Source organism: Herpailurus yagouaroundi, unplaced genomic scaffold, assembly GCF_014898765.1.
Source record: "Herpailurus yagouaroundi ecotype Mexico unplaced genomic scaffold, PumYag 161, whole genome shotgun sequence".
In the NCBI taxonomy this organism is placed as follows: Eukaryota; Metazoa; Chordata; class Mammalia; order Carnivora; family Felidae; genus Herpailurus; species Herpailurus yagouaroundi.
Window position 1 is genome coordinate 6,585,548 of NW_024412402.1, and position 23,535 is coordinate 6,609,082.

At 50.8% G+C, this 23,535-nt stretch overlaps 1 protein-coding gene across 6 annotated transcripts in view; it reads left to right on the top strand.

Moving 5' to 3' along the window:
* The window catches only part of ZBTB16 (zinc finger and BTB domain containing 16), a 197,064-nt gene that overhangs the window by 111,460 nt on the left and 62,069 nt on the right, over positions 1 to 23,535 (top strand). For all 6 annotated transcript variants that reach the window (XM_040483070.1, XM_040483068.1, XM_040483065.1 and 3 more), the window contains one exon: positions 20,869 to 20,955. In XM_040483070.1, coding sequence (XP_040339004.1) covers positions 20,869 to 20,955 — 87 coding nt within the window. The remainder of the gene's footprint in view (positions 1 to 20,868; positions 20,956 to 23,535) is intronic.

The window sequence follows — 23,535 nt, forward strand, 5'->3', positions numbered from 1 at the left end:
TGTGTGTGTGTGTGTGTGTGTGTGTGTGTGTGTGTGTGTGTGTGTGTTGTTTGTCTTGGAAGGGGTCATGAGGGTGATGGGCCCTGGAGGTGATGGCAAAAGTGTACATAAAGGTCTGGGAGTCCATTCGTTGGAACTTCCAGACACCCCAGTTAATTATGGCCCTGGAGAAAGCATAGTTGGTCGGTTCTTTGGGAAGAACACTATTTACTCCATGGAGGCTATGCAAAAGCTACAGTTAGGTTCCCAGAAATGAGGGGCAGCTGTGTGTGTGTGTGTGTGTGTGTGTGTGTGTGTGTGCGCGCGCGCGCGTGCATGTGTCCATGTGCATGTATGAGAAAAAAAGAGATGGAGAAGAAACGTTTACATGAAATACTCAAAATTGTTCCTTTGCTGTAATGGCCCCGCACAGACCATTACCTTGCAGATTTAAAAACTAAATGAGCTCATCATATCTAGTGACTTCCACCGACATTCATGCTTGATTGCAAAGCCTGCGTTACCTTTGAATTTCAACTTCATTGTTTGTTATGAATTCCTGAATGTGGGCGGTGTGTTTCCCCCTCTTGGATTCAACCAGGAGCATGATTTGATTTTGTGTGGTGGACGCGGGAATGTTTCTCAACAGGACCCCACTGAAGAACCTTTTCATTTAAAAAAAAAAAAAAAAAAAGCCTCGTGACCTCTAGGGCTGAATCTGGAGTTTCTGAGGAATCCAGTGTGCTGAGGCGGGACGTGGGTTGACTTTGGAGGGGGCTGACGTTTTGCATTTTTTAATCTAATAATTTGAGTTTCATGTGAATGATTCTGCGTGCCGTGCGATACTCTGCATTTTCTTAACTGTCTCTTCCACTTTGGGTAAAGGAGAGGAGGGAAGGAGTACCAGCAGCAGCATTCTGTGGGCAGAGGAAGAAAACAAGAGAATGGGGCAGAGAACGGGCTAAATTTAAAATTGTAATTGGCTGACTTCCACTGGCTTGCGGGTGTTTTAATGACTCATAATAACTTCATTTAAAACCAGCTGAGCAGAAAATAGATTGGAGAGGAGCCTCGGGCCATTATGGATTTGTTTTTTTTGACAAGCTCGGTTTTGAGCAGCCAGGAAGGCTCTCAGAGAGGGCTTGGCTGTGTTCTCTCTCTCTCTGTCTCTCTCTCTCCCTCTCTCTCCCTCTCTCTGGGCTGGTGGTCTGCCCAGGAGAGATTGTATAGAAACCAGGGCTGTTTTTTTTTTTTCACCCCCCACTTTTTTTTTTAAACTGATTAAAAATAGATGCCTTGAGGTATTATTTTAGCATCAGTAGGATTTTTTTTTTTTTACTTTTGATGTGGTAAATGGAACATAAATAAAATTGTTTTTGAAATTACTGAATTAATTAGGTAGTAAAGCAACTACAGTGCATACATTTCTTTGCTGGTCTCCCTGATCCATATTTGGGGGGGCATCCCCCTCTTTCCCCCCATCCCCTCCTTCTCTCCCCCCGCCCCCCATCCAGCCCCACCTCCCACCGGCCGGTGTGGACCCTCCCTTTGAGTGGCAAGCTGCTTTTATCATCCTGGCAACAGCTAAATGATTTTTTTTTTTAAAAGATCTGTAGGATTTTGACACGGTTAGTTCTGTCCAGCTCCCCAGTCAGCTCGAGGAAGCACGAGTTTTGGGAATTGCCAGAAGAGGCTCTAACCTGCCTCTAGTCCTTTTAAATAGATCCTGCCGGTTTCCCGTGCTAGGAATGGTGCCAGCCGGCGAATGCTCCATTTCTCTTCTATTTTCAAAGTCAGCCGGCTCAGCCATAGGATGTGTCTGTCTGGGCAGGACAAGAGGCACCTCCCCCTACCCCCCCCCATCTGATTGCTCATAGCCATTTATCTACCCCCTCTTATGGCACCTGTCACCTTCTTTGTGTCAGGGCTATTTATTTGCTTGTCCTTTTTTGCCTGCTAGACTCTGAGCTTCTCACAACATGTGATTTATTTCCATGTCCCCCGTACTACCTAGCAGAGTAACCTGCATTGTGGTTATAACTCAGCCGTTTTTTGAATAAACTAACGGGTGAGTGGGTGAGTGGGTGGATAGGCGTCTGGTAGGGAATGGCCCGGAAAGCCCCTCCTTCTTCCCTCCAGGCCTGGGACTCAGCAGTCTGGATGACAAGACCAGGAATGGAAGACCTTATTGGTAGCCTGCTCCGTTGCATCCCCACGGTCAAACACCGTAATGGGCTCTCAGTAAATATCTGTTCGATAAATGAATGGCTCAGGGCGGTAGGGACGAGGGTAGGGGAGAACAGGCACTTTATATGTATCGAATGTCCACTGTGTTCCAGGCACGGTGCTTGGCACTCTGTATGTCTGAATCCAGGTATCCCACGTTGACTTTGGAGGGTAGATATGTGATTCCATTTTGCAGGTGAGGACGTGAAGGCTTACAAAGAGCCGAAGTCACTTGCGGCAGGTCCGACGGCCGGGAGGTGGCAGAACTGGGTTGGGAGCCAGGGCCGTCTGCCCCCGACACTCCTGCTTTTCTTGTATATCATTCTGCTGTACCTGTTCCAGCTTTCTGTCCTGTTTGTGGGGACAGCCATATCTCAAGAGACTGTGGAGCTGAGCTGGGGAGAACCTGGAAGGCCCTGTCCCTAGGGATTCCTCCCCCTCCCCCAACTGCCTCATAGGGCTGGGGGCAGGGTCGTTCCGTGAGCACTGCTACAGGCCCCGTGGGTCAGTGTTCGGCCCTCCCACCCAGGCGAGAGCTTGCTCCTGTCATTTTCCCAACACTGCCCCACGCAGAGAAGAGGGACAGGACCAAAGAGCTGCCCGTGGCTCCTCTGCTGGGAGCTCCTGGGAGAGGCCCTCTGGGATGATGAGTCAGGAGGGAAAGGGTCAGCTGACCGGTGCCGCATCCCAGAAATGTCAGAGCTGTGACTACTTGGGCTGCCCCTAGCCCCCACAGACTTCCAGTGTCTTGCATTGGGCCCGGTCAGGGAGACTGTGGCCTCCCTCAGCTTTCGGATTCTGTCTAGTGTAACTGGACCACTTGGCATGAAGCTCCTTGTATCTTTTCTCCAACACCCTCATCTTCCCTAGCACGACTGTGGATGCCGGAGCCTTCTCCGGGGACCACAGGGTCAACCAAATGGGAGCCAGGTGCTGATGAAGGCTGGGCAGCAGAGAAGCCCCTGCGACGATTCTGGGTTCTTTTGGGTGGAAGTCATTCATGAATGGGTTCATTAGGTAGCACTTAGCCGCTGAAGGCCCGTGGCACACGGACCATGTCGGAAGAGGCAGAGGGGCTGAAGCCAGGGTTCCTGCAGGGGCTGTCAGTCTGGCTGAGGGGACGAGGTGAGCCCTTGGCAGGCCTGGGTGTGCTCATCGTCCCCACAAGGGGACAGACAAGAGGGAGAAACTCCCAAAGACCAGGGTGATGAGGAATGGCTTCAGGAGGGAGGGCTGTGGGATTTTGAGCACTTGCTGGAATTGTCCAGATGGTGCTTCATGGTGGGTGAGGGGCCTGTGTTTCTGGGCAAGACAAAGCAAGAACTTCTGTGAGTCACAGTCAGCCAGGCAGGGGTGCCTCTCCCACCAGCCAGGCAGGGGTGCCTCTCCCTCCTCCTTGTCCTCCTCCTCCTCCTCCTCCTCTTCTTCCTCCTCTGTCCACCTGATCTTGAGGAGGTTTAGAGTTTCTAGTACTTGAGAATCCTCAGAGTTCTAAGGATGTTAGGACTGTCCTTGGCCTGCAGGTTGAGAAATCTTGCATTGAAAATAATAAGCTGGCACATCAGGTGTTCCTGCCATGTTGAGGTATCCACAAAACAAACACAAATGTGCAAATGAGGTTCAGATCCGACACAGATCCACAGTATTCTGTATTTCTCACCAAGTCTAGCGGAACCCCAAACTAGGCTGTGAGTGTCTGGGGCTCCACCAAGCCCAGGTTGAGAACACATAGCAGCCCAGAAGGGCTGTGCTTTCAGCAGAAGCTTGCCTGCCCTGGAGGGAAGTGGAGGAACATGGAGGGCCAGCGCCCCAGCCCTCTGTACCTTGTGTGAAGGTGGAGGGGGTTCTCCCCATAGATGGGAAACCAGTGGGAGAGAGAGAGAGGTGGGTGCTCTGTATTTAGGTTCTCCTTTCTTTGGAACCTCTCCAGGATTCAACCTGGCAGAGAGGTTTCTTCTAGGCCTTTCCCCTGTAGTTAACATGTTCCCTCCTCCTTCCCCTCCCCCCAACCCAAACCATGCCATTATGATTGAAAGTCTTTCACTTGCTAGGAAAAGGGGGGGGGGGGAAGTAAGTTCTAAACTTTCCATTAAGTAGTTGGGATAAGATGTCTTCTGGGGTAGTTGGATTAAACCCCGGCAGTTCTCTCACTGACTATTAGAAGCTAATTGAGCACCAGGAGCTCATTGGCGGCTGCAATGAGCATTTTGTTGGGGTAATTATGCAAGGCCACAGTCGTTCTCTGTAACAAGGTAACTCCAGGTAAGGAGAGAACTCCCTGAAACTTTAGATTTGCTGGAGTCTTCCTCATTTGCCTTCACTAACATAAGCCAAGGACAGACAAAGGCCCAAAGACCAGATCTTTGAGGAGGCTGCTATCCATTCGGGATTTCTGCCTGCATGGCCTGGATCTCATGGTCCCTTTGTCATGGCCTGATGGGAACAAGCCAGTACATGGGGGACAGCCCTGCTGGGCCAGTTTTGCATCGATTGAGATATTGGGGGTCTAGAGTCAGACGCTCTGAAATATAGTAAGGGACAGATGGCAGGCTTTGGAAGTCTGGGAACAGCTGACCAGATGCAAGAGAGTCACAGGCCAGTGTCTTTATCAGTGACCTGTGTTCTGAGAACAAGGCCTGACTGCACGTAAGAATCCCTGAATCTCTCTTTCTCTCTTTCCCTCTCTCTCTCTCTCTCTCTCTCTCTCTCTCTGTGTGTGTGTCATGGGTGGGTGAGGTGTGGGCCTGCATAAATGGGGCCAATACAGCAACTCCTGGGGGTCTTTCTTATTCCAGAGGATTCTTTATGATGGAATGCTCCTACATATGCTGCCTTCCCAGCACCCAGAACCTTCATCAGGAGGTAGGAGCCCGAAGCTGCCATCCAGAAGTCCTGGGCTAAGTGGGTCGGGAGTGGGACCTCTCAGTGCCCTTTGACAGGGGTGCTGGGGCCTGGCCAAGCTGATTGTGTCCTCTGGGTGGCCCTGCTGAGCCTCTGGCCTGCTGCTTCCATTAGCACGGAATCATGCCCCTCAGAGGACAGCGTGTAACCATGTTTCCTGGGGCGGGGGGACAGGAAGAGTTGCTGTCACCAGAGTACTTCATCTTTCTGACACATGGGCCCCGTATGGCTTTCTTCCCTCACTCCTGAGCCCCAGACAGCCTAGAAATCTACTCTGGAACATTCTCAGGACTGGTTTTTGAAAACTATATGTATATAAATATATACTTAATTTAAAAAAATCTATAGATATTCTGTTTTCTTCTATTCTCCATCTCCTCTGTTAGTTTTCAAAGGCTCTGCCTGCCCTGTCTCTGGCCCGGATCACCTTCTTCCTCTATCTCACAGCTATAAAAGCTGGTCACAGGCAGAGGCTGGCTGCAGCAAGGCAGGAATGTGGTATTTGGTTAAATTGTAAAATTAGCTAGGGAAGTTAATGAGGCATCCCGCCTCTGCCTTCTGAAGAGCAAGAAGTTTATAAAGGGGCTCTGAGCACCTTGCCTATGAAGGGGAGAGAGGGAGGAAGGGAGGAAGGAGGGGCTGGCTGGGAAGGCGGAAGAGCCTCCTCAGGTGAGTTTGCAGGCCTAGGACCCAGCTGGAGGGTCCCGAGAGGTCGTGTGGCCCCTCAGAGCTTCTGCTTTTGAGACAGCTTCCGTCAGCCAGTTCGAGTCCACGGAGTTCCTTACCACGCCTTGTCCACGGACCTCCCGAGGTCGCACACAACCGGCTGTGACTTTCCTTTCTGGCGTCAAATTCCCTTTTTGTCGTGTGCAAGGCTGCAGAGACCAGGACTGAACCCTTTGACTCAGGAGGTGCCCACAGCAGAATGGAGACGATCAGAGACCGTGACAGTGGCATCTAACATTTACTCAGGGCTGACAGGGGCCAAGCATTTCACCTCATGATCTCACTCCCTCCCTACCAACCCCTCCGAGGTTGGTACCGTTAGGATTCCATTTGATGAGGAGGACACGGAGTTGACTTGCTCAAGAGCACCCCTCGATTAAGAGGCCGAGTTGGGCTGTAAACACAGGCTGGCCTGCCCCCATAGCCACACATCTTAACCTCTGAGGCCAAGGTGTTGGCGTTCCTTTTCCAGGCAGTCCACCTCCCCCCAGCCCCTACTTCACAAGGGACAGATTGTGCGCTGGCGAGCGTCACGCCAAAGCTTTGGAAATCACGGTCTCAAAGGTGTGTGCGGAAGGTTGCCAACAGTCTATTTTCTGCGCGCACCGAATTCTCAGGTCCTCTAATTACACCAAACAGACCTGCCTGTTTTCCAGCAGCAGTCCGAGGTCAACTTAGTGGTCCGATTCGCCTTAATAACGCTCGACACGGGAAGGAGCCAGCCCACCTGCATCTTTTGTGTGAGGTCAGCCAGAAGAGGCGAGCCGCGTTTTGTTGTTTGGGGTCAGGTGGGGGCGGGGTGGGGTGGTGGTTCATGCTAAGAATGGGCACGAAAGTGTGACAGGCCATATTTCTGTTTGGAAAAGTGTGGAGTCTGAAGGCTTCTGAATTTTGAGCCTGCAGACGTCAGTGCCGGAATTGTAATGTAACACCTCAATTATGGTGCAGGGGGTAAGAAAGAAAGACTCGGAAACCTGCAAGCTTCTTTAGATCCACAGCCTGGGCCTCAATTACGGGTTCAGAAACACCAAAGGCAAGCCAATGAGTGTCATTTTTAACCAGTTTGAACATTTTACTACTTCCTAACATCAGAAGCACCCGGGCTGGAGAGCCAGCTTCTTGTCCTCAATAAAGTGATTAAGCCGAATGGGTGTTGGGGGGTATTATTAGGCTGAGAAGGGCTAAAAATAGAAATGCTCTGTTTTCTGAAAGCCACAGCAGGCCCTGGAGAGCCTGGCAGCCACGACGTGCCACCGAGGGGCCTGCAAAAGGGCGAGGGAGGGTGGCAGTCCCCTGGGCTCGGCCTGAGATGGGGAGGTGGGTGTTGTGACGGTCGAGCCAGGTGACGGGCCTCCTTCCCAGCTGTCATCAGGAAGAGAGTAACAGTGGGAGCTGTGCATTGGTTGTTTCTGCCTTGGTCTTTGCTGGTGTGTGTGTGTGTGTGTGTGTGTGAATGAATTTATAGCAACTGATAACTCTGGAGTCTAGAATGGACACCTCAGCCTAAAATTTACATATTTAGCCCCAAATGAATTGGATTTATTTGCTATTCTTGGGGGAAGGGGTCCCCTTTGGGCAGTGAATAAAGGGCAGGTTATAAGGGGCACTTGCAAAGAGGGTGGGGAAAGGGGGAGACCCTTGGATCCAAGAGTGAGCATCTGTTCTGTAAAGCCTTGCCTAGCTGGCTCGGCCCCCCAGGCGGGGGGGGGGGGGGTGGGGGATGGAAAGACTTTTTGGTTAAGTGAAGGTCAACCAAGAAAAACTTGGTCTATTTCAGTCTCTGTAGTTTGTTGTCATTCATCAGTGTGAGAGTCCATTTTTCTACTTGGAAGACAATTGATTTTTTGTTTTGTTTTTTAAAGTTCATTTATTTTGAGAGAGAAAGAGTGCGCAAGCAGGGGAGGGGCAGAGAGAGGTAGAGAGAGCATCCCAAGCCTGTCGTGGGGCTTGATCTCACAGACTGTGAGATCAGGAACTGAGCTGAGATCAAGAGTTGGACACTTAACTGACTGAGCCCCCCAGGTGCCCCTGCTGTTTTTTTTTATGATAGACTATCTTGTTTGCTTAGAAATCAAATGGAGAATGCCAACGAACATCAGTCTGGAAGGGTATTTCTAATCGGGGTTTTATTGTAAGTCATTCCTGAGGGTCAGTAGTACCTTTTCTCCTGTAGAGCCCTACAAGTTTTCATGGCCTTGACCTTGTCTCTCCCCGTAGCAGCATCAGGTGGCAGGGTGGGGCTGTATTACACATGGAGAAATGGTGGGCAGGTAATCAGGCTTCTCAAATATACCCACGTGCTCACCAGAGCCAGATCCAGACCCTGGTGCTTCTGGCTCCCCGTCCGATGGACCGTAATGCCACATCTCTGCACCAAGATGGAGTTGTTAGCAGGGCAAATGCTCAGTGGAGAGCATTGGACTGCAGGAGGATGGCCTCAGAGCTTGTGGGAAAGACCTCGCCAGCTCCAGGGTGTGGAGGATGACAGAGGACTGGAGCTCCTTCCTTTGGGATCTTTTTCTCCTGCCCTTAATATGAACACTTTAGTCTTTAACCCTTGATATTGTCAAAGCCCTCTAGTTAGGTGGGCTGTCCGTGCTGCCACCCTGATTTTGTTTCTTTTTCTTTGATGCTCACTGGCTGTGAGACCTTGGCTAAGCAAACTAAGCTTTTCTATTCTTTTTTTTTTTTAAGTTTATTTCTTTATTTTGAGAAAGAGAACATGGCGGGGGGGCAGAGAGGGAGGGAGAGAGAATTCCAAGCAGGCTTTGCACTGCCAGAGCAGAGCCTGACCCAGGGGTTGAACCCACGAACCTGCAAGATCATGACCTGGGCCAAAACCAAGAGTGGATGCTCAACTGACTGAGCCCTACAGGCACCCTCTGAACTAAGTTTTTCATACTTCAGTTTTCACGTCTATAAAACAGGGATAAATCTTAGAACTGATGGGAGACTTGAATAGTATGTGGCACGTTAAGCAGTTAGTATGGTGCTTACTCCACAATGTTCGATTGATGTCAGTTCCTTGTATTCTTGTTGTTCCCGTCAGTGCTACAGCATTATTACTCCTCACTGCAGGGCGGCCCTTGTGGGACCCCTAGGGCCCCGGGAGGGGAAGGGTTGGGGTGCTGTCGCCCAGAGCCAGTTCTGTTGCTAGGCGCCTTCATGTGCATCTCGCCTCACTTAAACCTCCCGACTCCCTGTGGTCCTATTGCCGAGCGAGTGGTGCCCTCTGGAGTTGTGTGGCCTTGAGGTCCTGCTTACAGGGTGGGAGGGGTACATCAGTGCCTCCCTGGCAGGTGAGGACACCGCGGCTCCCACAGGTTAGTGGGAGGACCAGAATGCAGTTGGGGCCAGGGGAGGCTGCCTTGGCTTCCCTCTGAAGGTAACTCAAGTGAGCGTTGAATCAGAGTGAGTGTCTGGGAATGTTGGGAGCCGGGGTGATGGCAGACCTCCACTTGAAATTTTGTGGGCAGACTGGGCTTTGATCTTGGCCATTGCCCTTGGAGTGGCCTGGTTTTGCTTTTCTCCATTGTCCAGACAGTCCTCCTGACTCTTTCCCCAGGAGGCGTAGCGGGGGAGGGGCCCCATGCCAGATTTTGGGTGAAGGCCTGTGACGAGGGACTCTGAAGGTGCTTCAGCAGAAAGGAGCACGGTAATTGAGGTTGAGAGGAGGAGGCCAGAGGGTCAGGCAACCGACAGAGCTTTGAAGCTGCTGGATGCCGGTAGAAACCCGTCTTTACATTCTGAACCTCTCACCTGAGAACACCCATGTTAGGTCTGGCAGGGGGAAGGCAGTTGTTGGTATCCAAAGGTTGAGGGAATATCCCATAAAATCATGGCAGAAATCCCCACTGACCTTTTTACCTAGTCTCTCACAAATGCCAAGACTGTGGTGTTATCTTTCTTAAACAAAAAGCCGAGCACCTGAAAGCCTTGGTGTTCCCTGGGACCCAGGGGTCAGCCTTCCCCTTGGCCTCATTGGCTCGGCCTGGCTCTGTCTGGCTAATGATTCTCCCAGTGTCTGGACTGTCTGTTCCACTCTGCCTCCCTGATAGAGCAAGGTATTTCCTTGACAAGGAATCCCCTGACTGAACCGGAGAACGCAGCCCCAGCTCAGTTTAGCCAGCACCTCCCCATTGCAAAGGGTTGTAAGCATAGGAGCTCGCTTTTACAGCCACCGCGGGCTCTCTTTGCCATGTGCTTCCAGATTCTTCTCCCACAACAGCCGTTCATCTTTTCTTTACCCTTAGAGGTGTCCCAATTTAAAACTTGTCATTTACAGATGGAGAGATTAAGTGGCTCCCCCAGGGCTATATATCTCAGGCAGGGGGCAGTTGGGGCTCTGAATCCATTTCTCATTGCGGCGCTTCATGAGAGCTGGGGTGCTCTTGGCCAGCAGTGCCCCCCTTGAGCCCATTATCCACCTGCCTCATCCAAGGATGCCCCTCTGTCGTCCCAAACATGGGAGTACCATGTGTGGGAGATCCCCAGGGAATGCAAGGTGTCCTCTCTCCTAGGGCATTCATTATAGGCAGACCTTCCCCCAGGAACTGTGGGGCTGGAATATTATGGGCTGAAGTTCTAGAAGGCTCGGGCCAGAGGCTGGCCTTCTAGAGCTCCACACCTTGATAAAGTGGAACTTTATCCATAACTATTCAGGCACCTGCTGCATACCACTTGTTTCATAGGGCTAATAGCCCCATTTTATTTTATTTATTTATTTTTTAATGTTGATTTTTGAGAGAGAGACAGACAGACAGAGAGACAGAGCATGAGCAGCGGAGGGACGGAGAGAGAGGGAGAGACAGAATCCAAAGCAGGCTCCAGGCTCGGAGGTGTCAGCACAGAGCCTAATGTGGGACTTGAACCCACAAACTATGGGATTATGACTTGAGCTGAAGTCAGACGCTTAACCAACTGAGCCACCCAGATGCCCCAATAATCCCATCTTAAAGAGGGAAGCGAGGGTACAGAGTTGGTCCCAGGACCCTATCGCCAGCGAGGAGAACTCCACAGCAGGTCTGGCCACTTGCTGCCGGAGGCTTCACCTCGGGGAGCTGTCTGGTTGGCATAGCATGTCTGGAAGAAGTCCATTCTGTCAGAGTGGGGGCTGACATTCTCATAACGAGAGAGGCTTTTGTGTCATTGCATTGATCACCACCATACCTTGATTAGCCAGTCATGGAAGTTGCCTGGGGAAGAAATGGGTTAAAGGTAAGGCTAAGGGGAACCCCCAAATCAATACTCCTACTTAGACTTCAGGAGAGTTGCGTGTTGTTTTCACAGTGACAGGTTTATCCTCCCACTTGTATTTTATTTAAAATAATTCACCTTAAATAGGTTTGCACTCATTCCAGTAGGAGGATGAGAGTCACAACTTGGCTGTGAGTATTGAGGGCCGACTGGAGAGGTGCCATTTCTTTGACCTTCTCCCAGGGAGGTGTGGTTGGGCCCTGCCTTTATTTCCACATTGTTGGTTTGTAGAGGGGATTGTTGGACATGCACAATCGACAGTGCCCACTGCCTTCTTTTATCTTCCTCTTCCCAGAGAAGGTCTGATTAAGACTTGTCCAGAGTAGGAGCTTTTTCTCCCTTTGTTAAGGTAATTTTTTAAAATTCAAACACGTGTTTTTTTTTTTTTTAATTTTTTTTTCAACGTTTATTTATTTTTGGGACAGAGAGAGACAGAGCATGAACGGGGGAGGGGCAGAGAGAGAGGGAGACACAGAATCGGAAACAGGCTCCAGGCTCTGAGCCATCAGCCCAGAGCCCGACGCGGGGCTCGAACTCACGGACCGCGAGATCGTGACCTGGCTGAGGTCGGACGCTTAACCGACTGCGCCACCCAGGCGCCCCAAACACGTGTTTTTTGAGAGAAAAAGCAAGTGCATGAGCAAGAGAGGAGCAGGGGGAGAGGGAGAGAGAAGGACACCCAGCGTGGAGCCCACCGGAGGCTCAGTCTCACAACCATGAAATCGTGACCTGAGCTGAAGTCAAGAGTCGGACACAACCTACTGAGCCACCCATGTGCCCCCTCCCTTTTTTTGTTCTTTGTATTTTGGCTCAGGGGCCTAAGAATACTTTGAATGTTATGATATGTTTAGTGCGTACATCGGATGTGTGCGTGGAGCCCACACATTGACAGTGGGGGAGAAAGTAATAGCAGTAGTGAGGATGTTAATGACAGCTCACATTGATTGAGCAGCTCCTGTGGGTCAGGCATGGTGTTGCAGACTTTACATATACTGTTTAAATTAATTGTCACTCAACCCTGTGAGGCGGCTGATCTGTGCCTGTTTTATAGGTGAAGAAATAGGCACAGAGAGGAGAATCAGCTTGCCCAGGGTGGTGGCTAGAAGTGATAGAACCAGGACTTGCTCCTGGTTTGCTTGACCCCCAAGCAACGGTTCTTAACTTGTCTGGGGCACAGCTGTATACTGAGCATACGTGCTTGTACTGGCTAGGGGCTGTGTTACTAAGCCTGTTGGGTTCCTGCTGGTGCTGAAAGTGGTGACAGAGGAGCAAGGCCCTCTGAGAACTGAGTCGCAGGGATAAGGGACAAGGTGGACCTATTCTCTGTGTGGGACATGAGCTCAGGACCGACCGTAGGATCCTGGTGGCAGCCAAGGGCACCAGCGCACCATGGGGACCTCCTGATAGCATGAGGTTTATGGGGTAGGGTAAGAAACGCTCTCTCAGACTAGAGAGGCCTCATCATTTCCTTTTGACCCGTTCCACGGTCTCCTCTGAGTGGACATTTAGTCACATGTGGGGGATCCAGCCATGGAGCATGTTATTGATGGGGAAATTGACTTCTAGGGATCTGAACACCTGCCCGTTGTGGGCCCCGATTATTCTCCATCTCTGTTGCACAGCTTGCACACTGCCTGGTGGCTTCCTCAGTCCTGCCTTTGATTGGGGCCCGCACTCGTAGTCCATTCACCCCGCTGTCCTGTAGCGAATGCCCTTCTCCCACCTCCTTGTCGGGTAGACCAGCCCTCGGACCATATCCCGAGTTAGTCGGTAGGGGCTGGACGTCTTCTGATCAGTCCACGTCTGCCCCCCACTGCTTCCCCTTTCCCCTCTTGCCCGAGTGAGTGCCCCTTACAGAGATTCTGGTTCCGGATCAGTTTTTGTTTTGTTGATAAAGGAGAAATGGTGAGCGAGAAAGAGAGCAGGCAAGCTCGCCTTCCAGCTCCTCTCGGGGAGAGAACTCATCTCCCTGAGCAAAAGAACACGCAGTGCTGGCCTTTGGAATTGGCAGCCAGAGTACTGTTCTCTGTCTGATAAGAGGTACTGTAAATAAAACTGTCCACCATGGCCCGCTGTAAAATGCCCCGTGTCTGTACTCATTGTTCTGACAGCTTATGCTTTTTTTGGGTCTGCTGTTTTGGTACACTCTGTACTTCCTTATGTAAGCAGGCATGCATATCTCATCAGAACATTCAAGATGTTTATTTTAAAATCTCAAGGAATTAAAAGAAAAAGGACACACTACTCAACGTTAGATGCTGGCAAATGTTAAGTGTTTTTTCAGCGGTTTCCCCCACCCCCTCCCCGCCTTCTTATTAGCATGGAGGGGTGGGGGGGGAGAGGGAGGGATTTTGAATTTTTTTTTCTTCTTTCATTGGCTTCTGCCGTATTGACTTCAGAGAGACACCAGCCCACATCTGACTGTGCTCAGCATTGTTTGTCTACCCTCCTTCCTGGATGCTTGGGACCCCCAACCCTGTTTCTGGTTGGGAAGGGGGGGTGGCGTCCAAGGTGGTGGTGGGGGGAGGAGGGCTGTGGGGAGCCTGTCGAGCGAGCTTCTGCGGGATTTCTGCGCTGTTGTCATTGGAATGCTAGGCGTTTATAGAAAGCTTTGTGGTTTTGAAAGTGCTTTCCTGGCCGTGTCTCCTTCTATTCCTTCGAGTCGGGATGATCCGTAGCACTGAGTGAAAGTGGCCCCGACACAGGGACGCCTTAGACCATCTCCAGCCTCCTTGAGTGCGGTGGTGACTGCCTCCTTTCTTTTCACCCAGCCTGAACCTGCTTTGAACCCTCCTCCTTCCAATAGCCCCGGTCTGACCTCCTGGAGGTGTCGAGAAGTCAGGGAGAGATGGGACAGGGCAGGCGTCTGGGATATTCTGGATATTCTGAGTGGTCAGGTACTCTTGCTCCCCCAGTATAACACATAAGGCACCCTTGAGCCCTCACCTGCAGGATCCCTGGGAGACTGGCAGGGCACGGATGTCTATCTGTCTGTCTGTGTGTCTCTCTTTACCACTGAATCTCAGATAAGCGCTCTGCCTGGGCTGTGGGTGGGGGCCACACAGATTTCTGCCAGCTGGTTGAGGGTCCACTCTGGCCATCAGAGGCCTCCTCAGGCAGGAGACTCTGAGCGTCCTGGGAGAGGGGTTGCTTCTCTTCTTGCGGGGGTCTGAGTCCTGGGCAGCCGGTGGGTAACAAAGGGCTGATGGGGAGGAGATCGTGATCCAGGGCAAGCAGAGAGCCCACTCCCAACCTCTCCTTTCTCCGCTCCCAACTGCCTGAGTGCTAGCCAAGACCATGTCCTTGAGTTTTAAAAAGGGGCAGTAGAGAACCTAGAGTGTGTGGAATAAGGACTCTGCCACCCCCTAGGGGACAGCCTGGCAGTGCCCTGAATGGCCACTGCCCTCTTCCCTGGCCAGTTCTGTGCCTGGAAGCCACAGGAGAGTTTCTGCATTTATCAAGCCTTTAGGACCGCAGCTGCAGGGCAGGTAAAGAGCAGGGGACTGGGATCGCGCAGGGAAGAGACAGACTGCAGCCCTGCTCACATGGAGCTTACGGTCTGCCGGGGAGGAACGAGAAGAGCTGGGCAGCCCAGGACGCTTGATTCGGGCTCCTGGGGCTCACGCGGGGAGGATTTAAGAGCCAGGTTGGTGAATAGCTGCCCGTACTGACATGTTGGTCCTTTGACAGATTTTCCTGGTCCCCTCAACAAGACAACCACTCACCTTTAAATTAGAGGGATGAGGTGTGTGTGTGTGTGTGTGTGTGTGTGTGTGTGAGAGAGAGAGAGAGAGAGAGAGAAAGCGAGTGAGCAAGAGGTCAGAGTGAAATATGTCTTTATAAATGTGAGACTCACTTTACACAAGATAAATGGCCTCCAAATAACTGTACATTGAACTTCAGTAAAATCAATCATACTTTGCACAGAGGAGTTCTTTAAAGGAATCGTAACCCTGGGCTGACTGGTGGTGATGATGGCTACTCCTTGCTGGGTGTGTGGATCCCCTGGATAGAGGTCCAAGCCCTTCTCCCACCTTGCCAATTCCTCTGAGGGACTTATTCTTCCCATTTTACAGAGGAGGTGACAGACCCCCTGAGACCTGGCAACTTTCTGGGGTCAGGGTCGCAGCTCATGACTGGCCTGGCTGGGATTTGAACTCTGATCCGTCTGACCAGAATCCTGAGCTCTTAAGCACGCTCTCCTGCCCGCTGAGGTATAAATAACATCAGTGAGCTCCTGTGTCCCGCAGAGTGCTTGGTGATTGACAAAGGAGTGTGTGTTCACTAATGTCCATCTTCCCCTTTGACCCTCTCAGCAGCAGGTACGGCCATCTTTGTTTCACAGCTCGGAAGGAGGGCCACTCTGGTGGCCGGGCTGGCCTGGGACCCAGTTCTCCCCACTCCAAGTGGCGCTGTTCACTCAGCTCTGTAATCGCTAGGGAGGATGGCGATGGTCCAGCCCACTGTATCTTCTGGCTGTCCCTCTCTGCTGTAAATTCCCGTCCCTGCGGTCCACCCCCTTGCTCCCCAGCTCCCCCTCTATCTGCACTGACTCCATTCCAACCCGCTGGCCTCCTCACTCCTCCTCTGTCTGGAATGGGCTTCCATAGACAGGGCTGTTTCTTCTTTCCCCTTTCAGCTTTGCGCTCAGAGGCCAGCTCATCAGAGAGCTCTTCCCTGCCTACCCCATATAAAATGGTGGCCCCTGGCCCTCTGGGTCCCAGTTCACTTCATTTGTGTCTCTTTTTATCACTACCTAGTTTGTAATTACTGGGTTTTTAAAAATGTGCCTTTCCTTCTAGAATGTAAGCTCTCTGAGGACAGGGGTTTTGTCTCTTTTGTTCATTTGCTGTAATCCACTTTGGGGCATATTCTTACTGGACATGCAAAAAGCATCCCTGTGCATAGGAAAGATATGACGAGGTGTGGTCATCCCTGAGCTGTGACGTGCTGTTCTTCCCACTCCAGGAGGAGCCCCAGGAAATTTTGTGGGGGATAAATGCTGATCTATCCACGTGTACCCATTGTGTTCAACTGGCATGACCTCCTTCCTTCCCCCCATCCCTCCCTCGCATTGATGCTTTATAAATGTATTAGGGGCTGAATGATGTCACCGTAATGCGTTTTGGGAATAACCATGTGGTTTATACACACTTGAATTGCTTTGAATGCAAACCTGACATCATACTGAAGGCAGCAACGAACAACATATGCACAGTAAACAGGCAGAGACTGTCTTATTGATTAACAGATGAGGCCTCTATTATTGATCAAAGCTTGGCGAGGAAATTTATCACTTTTAATTTCAGGGCTGCCAAATATTTCTGCCTCTGAGCCAGCCATTACAGAGACAATTTAAAGGCACATGCCTCCTTGGGAAGAGGGGGGTTCTGCCTCTCTCTGCTGGGCTCCTGTGCCCTGGAACTGCCTATCTTTGCTGCGGGGCTCGCCCTGGGGAGTTGGGGAGAGTCTCAGTGGGGGAGGGGGGGTACTAGGGCTTATATGAATGGGGCCTGACGTGGGAGCCAACCTTTGTGGTGTCCGTGTGTGCTGAGGGTTCTGACCAGTCTGGGTGGGTCAGACTCTGCACTGACGAGGCCAGGGGACTTTCACCTACTCGGCTCGACTTTGTGACTTCAGCAAGGCAGGGGTGGAGAGGGGAAGCTCTGAGGGCAACCAGATGTGGTCAGGCTTGGGCCAAGCCGGCAACCTTGACTAGATCACGTGTGCTAATCTGTTTTTATCTTCATCTTGAACTTGTCTGATGGCACACATCCGGCCCTTTATTTCCTACCTGGCCTCCTTCCTTTCTCTCTGCTTCTCAGTCATTAAAACAGATGCTGCGATGGCCTTATTGATGGCTGTTTTCTAAGAACCCTCCGTACCACATCCCTTCAAGGTGGCGGCATAGAGGTTCCTCACCTGGTTGCAGGGCTCCTGCACGAGGCTGAGCTCCCAGGGCTTTCCAGCCCCTGCTTTCCTCCTTGGGCCTCCCCATCATCTTTCTTCTTTAGGGAGTCATGAGAACTGTTTAGAACCAAAGGAAGAAATGCAGTTACAGTCCGATCCCTTACAAATCACAGAAAATCATTGCTGGCTAATGATTCAGGACTGGAGAGAGTTCCTCATTTCTAGAAGGCTGCGGCTTCCTCTACCCACCTCTGGTCCACTGTGCTCTTTGAGGTCCTGGCTGCATTTCCAGAATAAATGGATGAAAAGTGGTCCTGGCTGCCACCTGAGTGATCACACATTGTGAGTGTCTTTCCACTGAGTTTCTTCGAAAGCTCTTTCTTAAAGCTTTAGAAGCCACGTGCGGTTCCTTGGCCCAAGGATACCCAGCAGCTTGAAGAGATACCTGGAAGTCCTCAAGACCTCCCGGTCTCCAGGAAAAACTCAACTCGAGACACCTAATACAAATGGCAGTATTTGTATTGAAAGCTCTTTTTTAAAAAAAAAAACAAAAAACATTTTTTAAATGTTTTTATTTATTTTTGAGACAAAGAGAGAGCATGAGCAGGGGAGGGGCAGAGAGAGAGGGAGACACAGAATCTGAAGCAGGCTCCAGGCTAGGAGCTGTCAGCACAGAGCCGGGTGTGGGGCTCGAACTCACTGCAAGATCATGACCTGTGCTGAAGCCGGATGCTTAACTGACTGAGCCACCCAGGTGCCCCTGTATTGAGGGCTGTTAAGGAAAAGTGACTCCATATCTTCCCTAAGGGCATTTTATCATTCATTTATTCAGTCAACTCATATTTATTGAGCACCTAGTAGAGGGTAAATTTTGCTCATCATTAGACAAGGTCAGTGTCCTCACAGGGTTTGCCTTCTACCTTTCCTTCTACCTTTCACTGGCAAGAACTGTTTATTGCTGTTTAATTTAAGCCTATACTGGTGCAAATTGTATTCTTAGTACTGTTCCTTATAGTACGTGCTATTACTCTAAGGCGGAGATTTTTAAAACTTGTTAAAGAGTAGTGGAACCATTTTTCCAGCTAGAATTTTATGCAAAACTTTGATGTATAAACGGGATGTGTTGGAATTTTATTGTTTTCAGTTGGGGGGAGGAAGCCCATACCTCCCCTTCTTATCCATGAAGCATCTTTTCAGAGGGAGCCCTAGAGTACAGAGATTAAGAGCAGAGGGTCTGAAGTCAAGCTGCCTGGGTTTGAATCCACTTCTGGTGCCCACTGAGCGACACTGGTCAAGCTACTTTACCTCTTGGAGGTTCGCTTTTCTCATCTGCTGAACGGAGTAATAACAGTATGATCTTTTTTTTTTTTTTTTTTAATTTATTTTGAGATAGGGAGAGCACAAGTAGGGGAAGGGCTGAGAGGGAGGGAGAAAGAGAGAATCCCAAGCAGGCTCTGCACTGTCCGTACAGAGCCCGATGCAGGCCTTGAACTCACGAACCGTGAGATCACGACCTGAGCCAAAGTCGGAAGCGTGACCCACTGAGTCACCCAGGTGCTCCAGCAGTTTGGACTTTTAAAAGCCGGCAGGATCAAAGGAGATGATACAGCGTGCATCGTGCCTGCTGCATGGTAAAGCCTCAGGAAATCTGAGATGGTTGGAAAGCAGCACTAGTTTCCTACTACGAATATGTGTAAGAAGTTCTGCCTCTTACAAGACTAATATAAAAGTAACACACAGGCACACTCAAGGCAGTGCTCAGATGCGTAGAAAGGAGCACGGTGTGGGGCCTCTTGGAGAGGGCAGGGCAGAGCCCGTGTGCTCTGTGCGTGCACAACCCGTCTTGAGAATGGAACGGGGCAGCAACAGACAGAACTGGGACCCAGCTGTGCTCAAACTCAGGGAGGGACGAGCGGCTCCCGTCAGGGCCGGTGAAGATGATGTCCGTGGAGCTGAGTGGCTAACCGCTCGGGCCTCGAGGTGACGTGGAGGAATTCAGAATCAGTGTAAATTTTGAGCCCTGTAGAACTTCTCGGGCAACGAGTATGAAGGAAACAAGTAGCCTTTTAAGGCACGGGTATCTGTGGGGTGAATCAGAGGACATCTGGTGGTGGGGCAGCCATCCTTGAGTGTGCCAGTGTTCTGGGCACCACCTGGCAAGGGCCTGGGTAGGGGCAGTGACAGTACGCATCGGAAGAGATGCACCTGGAAGGTATTTTTTAAGGAGGGATAGATACATGTCCCCCCTTTTTAATATTTATTTTTGAGAGACAGAGGGAGAGCATGAGCAGGGGAGGGGCAGAGAGAGAGGGAGATACAGAAGCCCAAGCAGGCTCTAGGCTCCGAGCTGTTGACACGGAGCTCGCACTCATGAACCGCGAGGTCACGGCCTGAGCCGAAGGCAGACGCTTAACTGACCGAGCCACCCAGGCGCCCCTCGAAGATACTTTGAATGAAAGCTGCCTAGGCTTGTGGCAGGTGCTCTGTGGCTGAATAAGATATTAGAGCCTTGAAGACCGTGAGCGACTGGGAAAAAATCCCGTTTGTCTTGATCCTGTGGCCTTGGCTCTCTGAGCCTCGCAAAAATAATAGTTCTACAGAAGTTGATCAATTTGAATCGCACTGAATTGATTTTGTTTATTCCACAAATATGTCCAGTAATAGGGTCCCCTCCTGGGTGTCAGGAAGATACGGCTGTGTGTGGAGTGACACAGTCCCTCCCTTGGGAAGCTTAGAGTGTGGCAGGAGATAGGGACGGGTCCGCAGGCATTTAGAAGAGCGCATGGTGAGCCGTCGATCTGGAACATACAGGGTGCTGCCGGAGCGTAAGGAGGGGCTACGTCATCAGGGCGCAGGGGAAGAGGTTATGGACGCTGGTGCATATACTTGGTGCTAAACTGGGGTGGGAGTGAGCGACCAGAAGGTCAGACACAGGAGGAGCAGGAGGATGGGTGAGGCCTGTCAGTGAGGGAGAGCCTGGCTCCTCCAGGAACCAGACTGGCCGAGTGGACCGGAGACCAGGGAGCGAGAGTGAGGGAGAGGGAGACAGATGAAGCAGGGAAGATGAGCGAATCAGGAAGTGCTTTGTGTGTCTTGGTGAGGAGGTTAGATTTTATCCTGAAGACACAGGGGAGTCGTTCAGGGATTTTTGGGTGGTCAGGTGCAGGGGGTGGTTGGGACAGACAGTCTAGTTTGGGACATACTGAGTTAGGGGCTATTCAAGTAGAGGTACGTCAGCATTTCCTACCTTCCCATAAGGTGTAACCTAAGCAAGGGGGCCCATTTCCCCTCGTATTCTTTTTTTTTAATGTTTGTTTATTTCTGAGATGGGGGGAGGGGCAGAGAGAGAGAGAGAGAGAGAGAGAGAGAGAGAGAGAGAATGTCAAGCAGGGTCTATCCTGTTTAGCTCAGCGCCCAACGCGGGGCTCGACCTCACAAACTATGAGATCATGACCTGAGCCGAAATCAAGAGTCAGACGCTTAACCGACTGCGCCACCCAGGCGCCCCTCCCCCCCCTTGTATTCTTTAGCCCTCTCTGTTCCTCACTTGGAGTCAGCCCCCGCCCAGAATCTGCCTGCTTCTTGGGACATGTCATCTGGACCCCATCTCTGCTTGTGTTGGTTATTCTGATTTTGTTCCCTCTTCTCTCTGGGAGACCCCTGGATGGCGACATCTGGAGCTCAGTTGGGGGTTTGGTCACAACCTGGAGGAGGGGCTGGGCTGGCTGCCAGGGCCAAGGACTGTCCCTGCCTTGATCTCCGCAGGTGTCCAGCCACCTTCCCTAGTGTCTTTCTGCACGATTCTGGCCCAGGACCCCTTCCCCACAAATGGAATATCACTCTCATGGTAACGTCTCCCCTTTGTTCCAGCGGGTGCCAAAGCCTTTGTCTGTGACCAGTGCGGAGCCCAGTTTTCGAAGGAGGATGCCCTGGAGACCCACAGGCAGACCCATACTGGTGAGTTGACAGCTTCCCATCCTGCAGCTCCTCCAGTGTGCCAGCACACGGATACCAAGGGACTTGGCGACACCCTCTTTCAGCAAATGTGACCTCCATTCCTGTCCTGGGGAGCTGTGGGTGGGGATGGCTTGTGCCACAGTCAGCTACTCCCGTGTGTGGGGCCGGTTGGCAGGAATGTCCAAGTGTGACCTTGCCCTGTAAGAACAGCAGCCCTGGATGAGGCCCACCGTCTCTGCGTCTAACAGGCCACTGACGTCCCGTCTTCACAGAGCCCTCTAGCACATTCTTGTTGAAGTCTTAGAAGGTCCGTGATGTTACCTAGCATCCCCTTCCCTTGGTGAATGTTCGGGAAACCTCTCGCACTCCATCTGTATACCTCTGAAACCCTCAGTGGCCACAGGGGGCTGGTCTGCCATCTGTGAGTCGAGTCATTGTCTAAAAGAAAGCAGTGTGTACATATGACGTGTTCGAACCATTTAGCCGACGATGTCACTGTATTTGTTGTCAGAGCACTGATTGCATGGCATCAGTGCCCCTCACCACCGCCGTACTCCGTCTTCTTTGCTGTAGCTCAGTGCTGTACTTGACCTCACCTGGCCCGTCTTTCCGTAACTCTGTAAAGCGGGAGGCTACTCCCGTGTCATGGATGAGGACCCTGCGGCTCAAAGGAGGGTCAGTGACTTGCCCAAGTTAATAGTGGGGCCAGGAGTGTTGCAGCTTGGACAGCCTGGGTTTCTCCTTGGCTCTGACCTTCCTGTCTGTGAGATCATGGGTCTGTTATTTGAGTTTTTTTTTTCATGCATGTTTATTTTTCACAGAGAGAGAGAGAGAGGGAGAGACAGACTGTGCATGAGCAGGGCAGGGGCAGAGAGAGAGGGAGACACAGAACTTGAAGCAGGCTCCAGGCTCCATGCTGTCAGCACAGACCCCACTATGAGGCTCGAACTCACAAACTGTGAGGTCATGACCTGAGCCTGAAGTCAGACGCTCAACCAACTGAGCCACCCAGGTGCCCTGATGAGTCCATTATTTAAACTCTCTTACTGTGGTCATGTCATCTGTTAAAAAAGTGGAGTCATGATAGTACCTACCTCCACAGCAGAGTATTGTCATGGGGATGAAGTAAAATACTTTATTTGAAGTGCTTTGCAGAGTGTTTGGCTCATAGTAAGCATTTATTAAATAGGGGTAAATAAATGTATTTAAAATGTAGTAAATATTTATTGATTTCCCACCAGGTGCCTGGCATGCTTGTTGCATTTAAGGTATAGTGACATCCAAGACAGATAGCATTCCTGTCCCCTCGTGGCACTGAGATTCTAATAGGGAGACAGTTTAGGCAAATAAGTGTATAATATAATGTCAGATGATAGTAAGTGTTAGTAAGAAAATAAAGCAGGATAAGGGGAAAGAGTGTGATAGGGAGAAAAGTGGTATTTTATATTAAATAGCTTGTCTTCTCTGAGAAGGTGACATCTGAGCAGAGTCCTGATGTGAGGGAGTGAGCCACTCAGAGGGAACAGGTGCTTGCCGAAGCCTTGAGGCTGGGCCAAACCTGACCAGCTCGAGGACCAGCATGAGGAGCAGGGGGCAGGGGAGAGGTGGCAGGGGGTGAGGTGCAGAGAGGGTTGGCACAGGAGGTCATAAATCAGGTGGGTCTCTCAACCCTAGTAAGGAATTTAGATTTTATTCTGCACATGCTAAAAGTCCACTGGAGGGAGATAAAACATTTGCAAATCACATACCTCATGAGGGACTTACAGTTAGAAAATATAAAGTCCACTTACAACTCAATAATAAAAATACAAATAATGGGCAGAAGATCAGCATGGACATTTCTCCAAAAACAGACAAACAGTCCATGAGCGCATGAAAAGATGCTCGGTGCCATTAGGCCATTGTAAGGGAAATACAAATCGAAGTGACAATGAAGTAGTTTTTTATACTTGGCAGGATGTGGCTGCGGTACAAAATGTAGGCAGTAGGAAGTGTTGGCGAGGACGTGGCGAAATCAGAACTCTTATACAGTACTGGTCAGCAGGTGAAATGATGCAGCCGCACTGGACAGCCGTCTGGCACTTCCTCCAAAGGTTAAATACAGAGTTACCATTTACGTAGCAGTTCTACTCCGAGGTGTCTATCAAGACACCTGAAAACCTATGTCTTCACAAAAACTTGCACGTGACTTTATAGATGCGTTATTCGTAATAGCCAAAAGGTAGAGATAACCCAGTATCCGCGGATGGATGGATAGACAAAATGTCGTTTATGTGCAGAATGGAGTTTTATTCGGCTCTAAAAAGGGATGGGGTACTGATCACACTCTGCAACGTAGATGAACCTCACAAATGTGATGCTCAGTGACAGGAGCCAGTCATAGAAGGCTGCGTGTTGTGTGGTTTCATTGATAGGAAACAGCTAGAATGGGCAAATCTATAGGCAGAAAATAAATTAGCAGGTGCCAGAGGCTGGGCGAGTTGAGGAGACCTGGGGAATGACTGCTAATGGGAATGGGGTTTCCTTTTGGAGTGATGTCATTGTTCTAAAATTGATGGTGATGGTGGTGGCACAATTTGG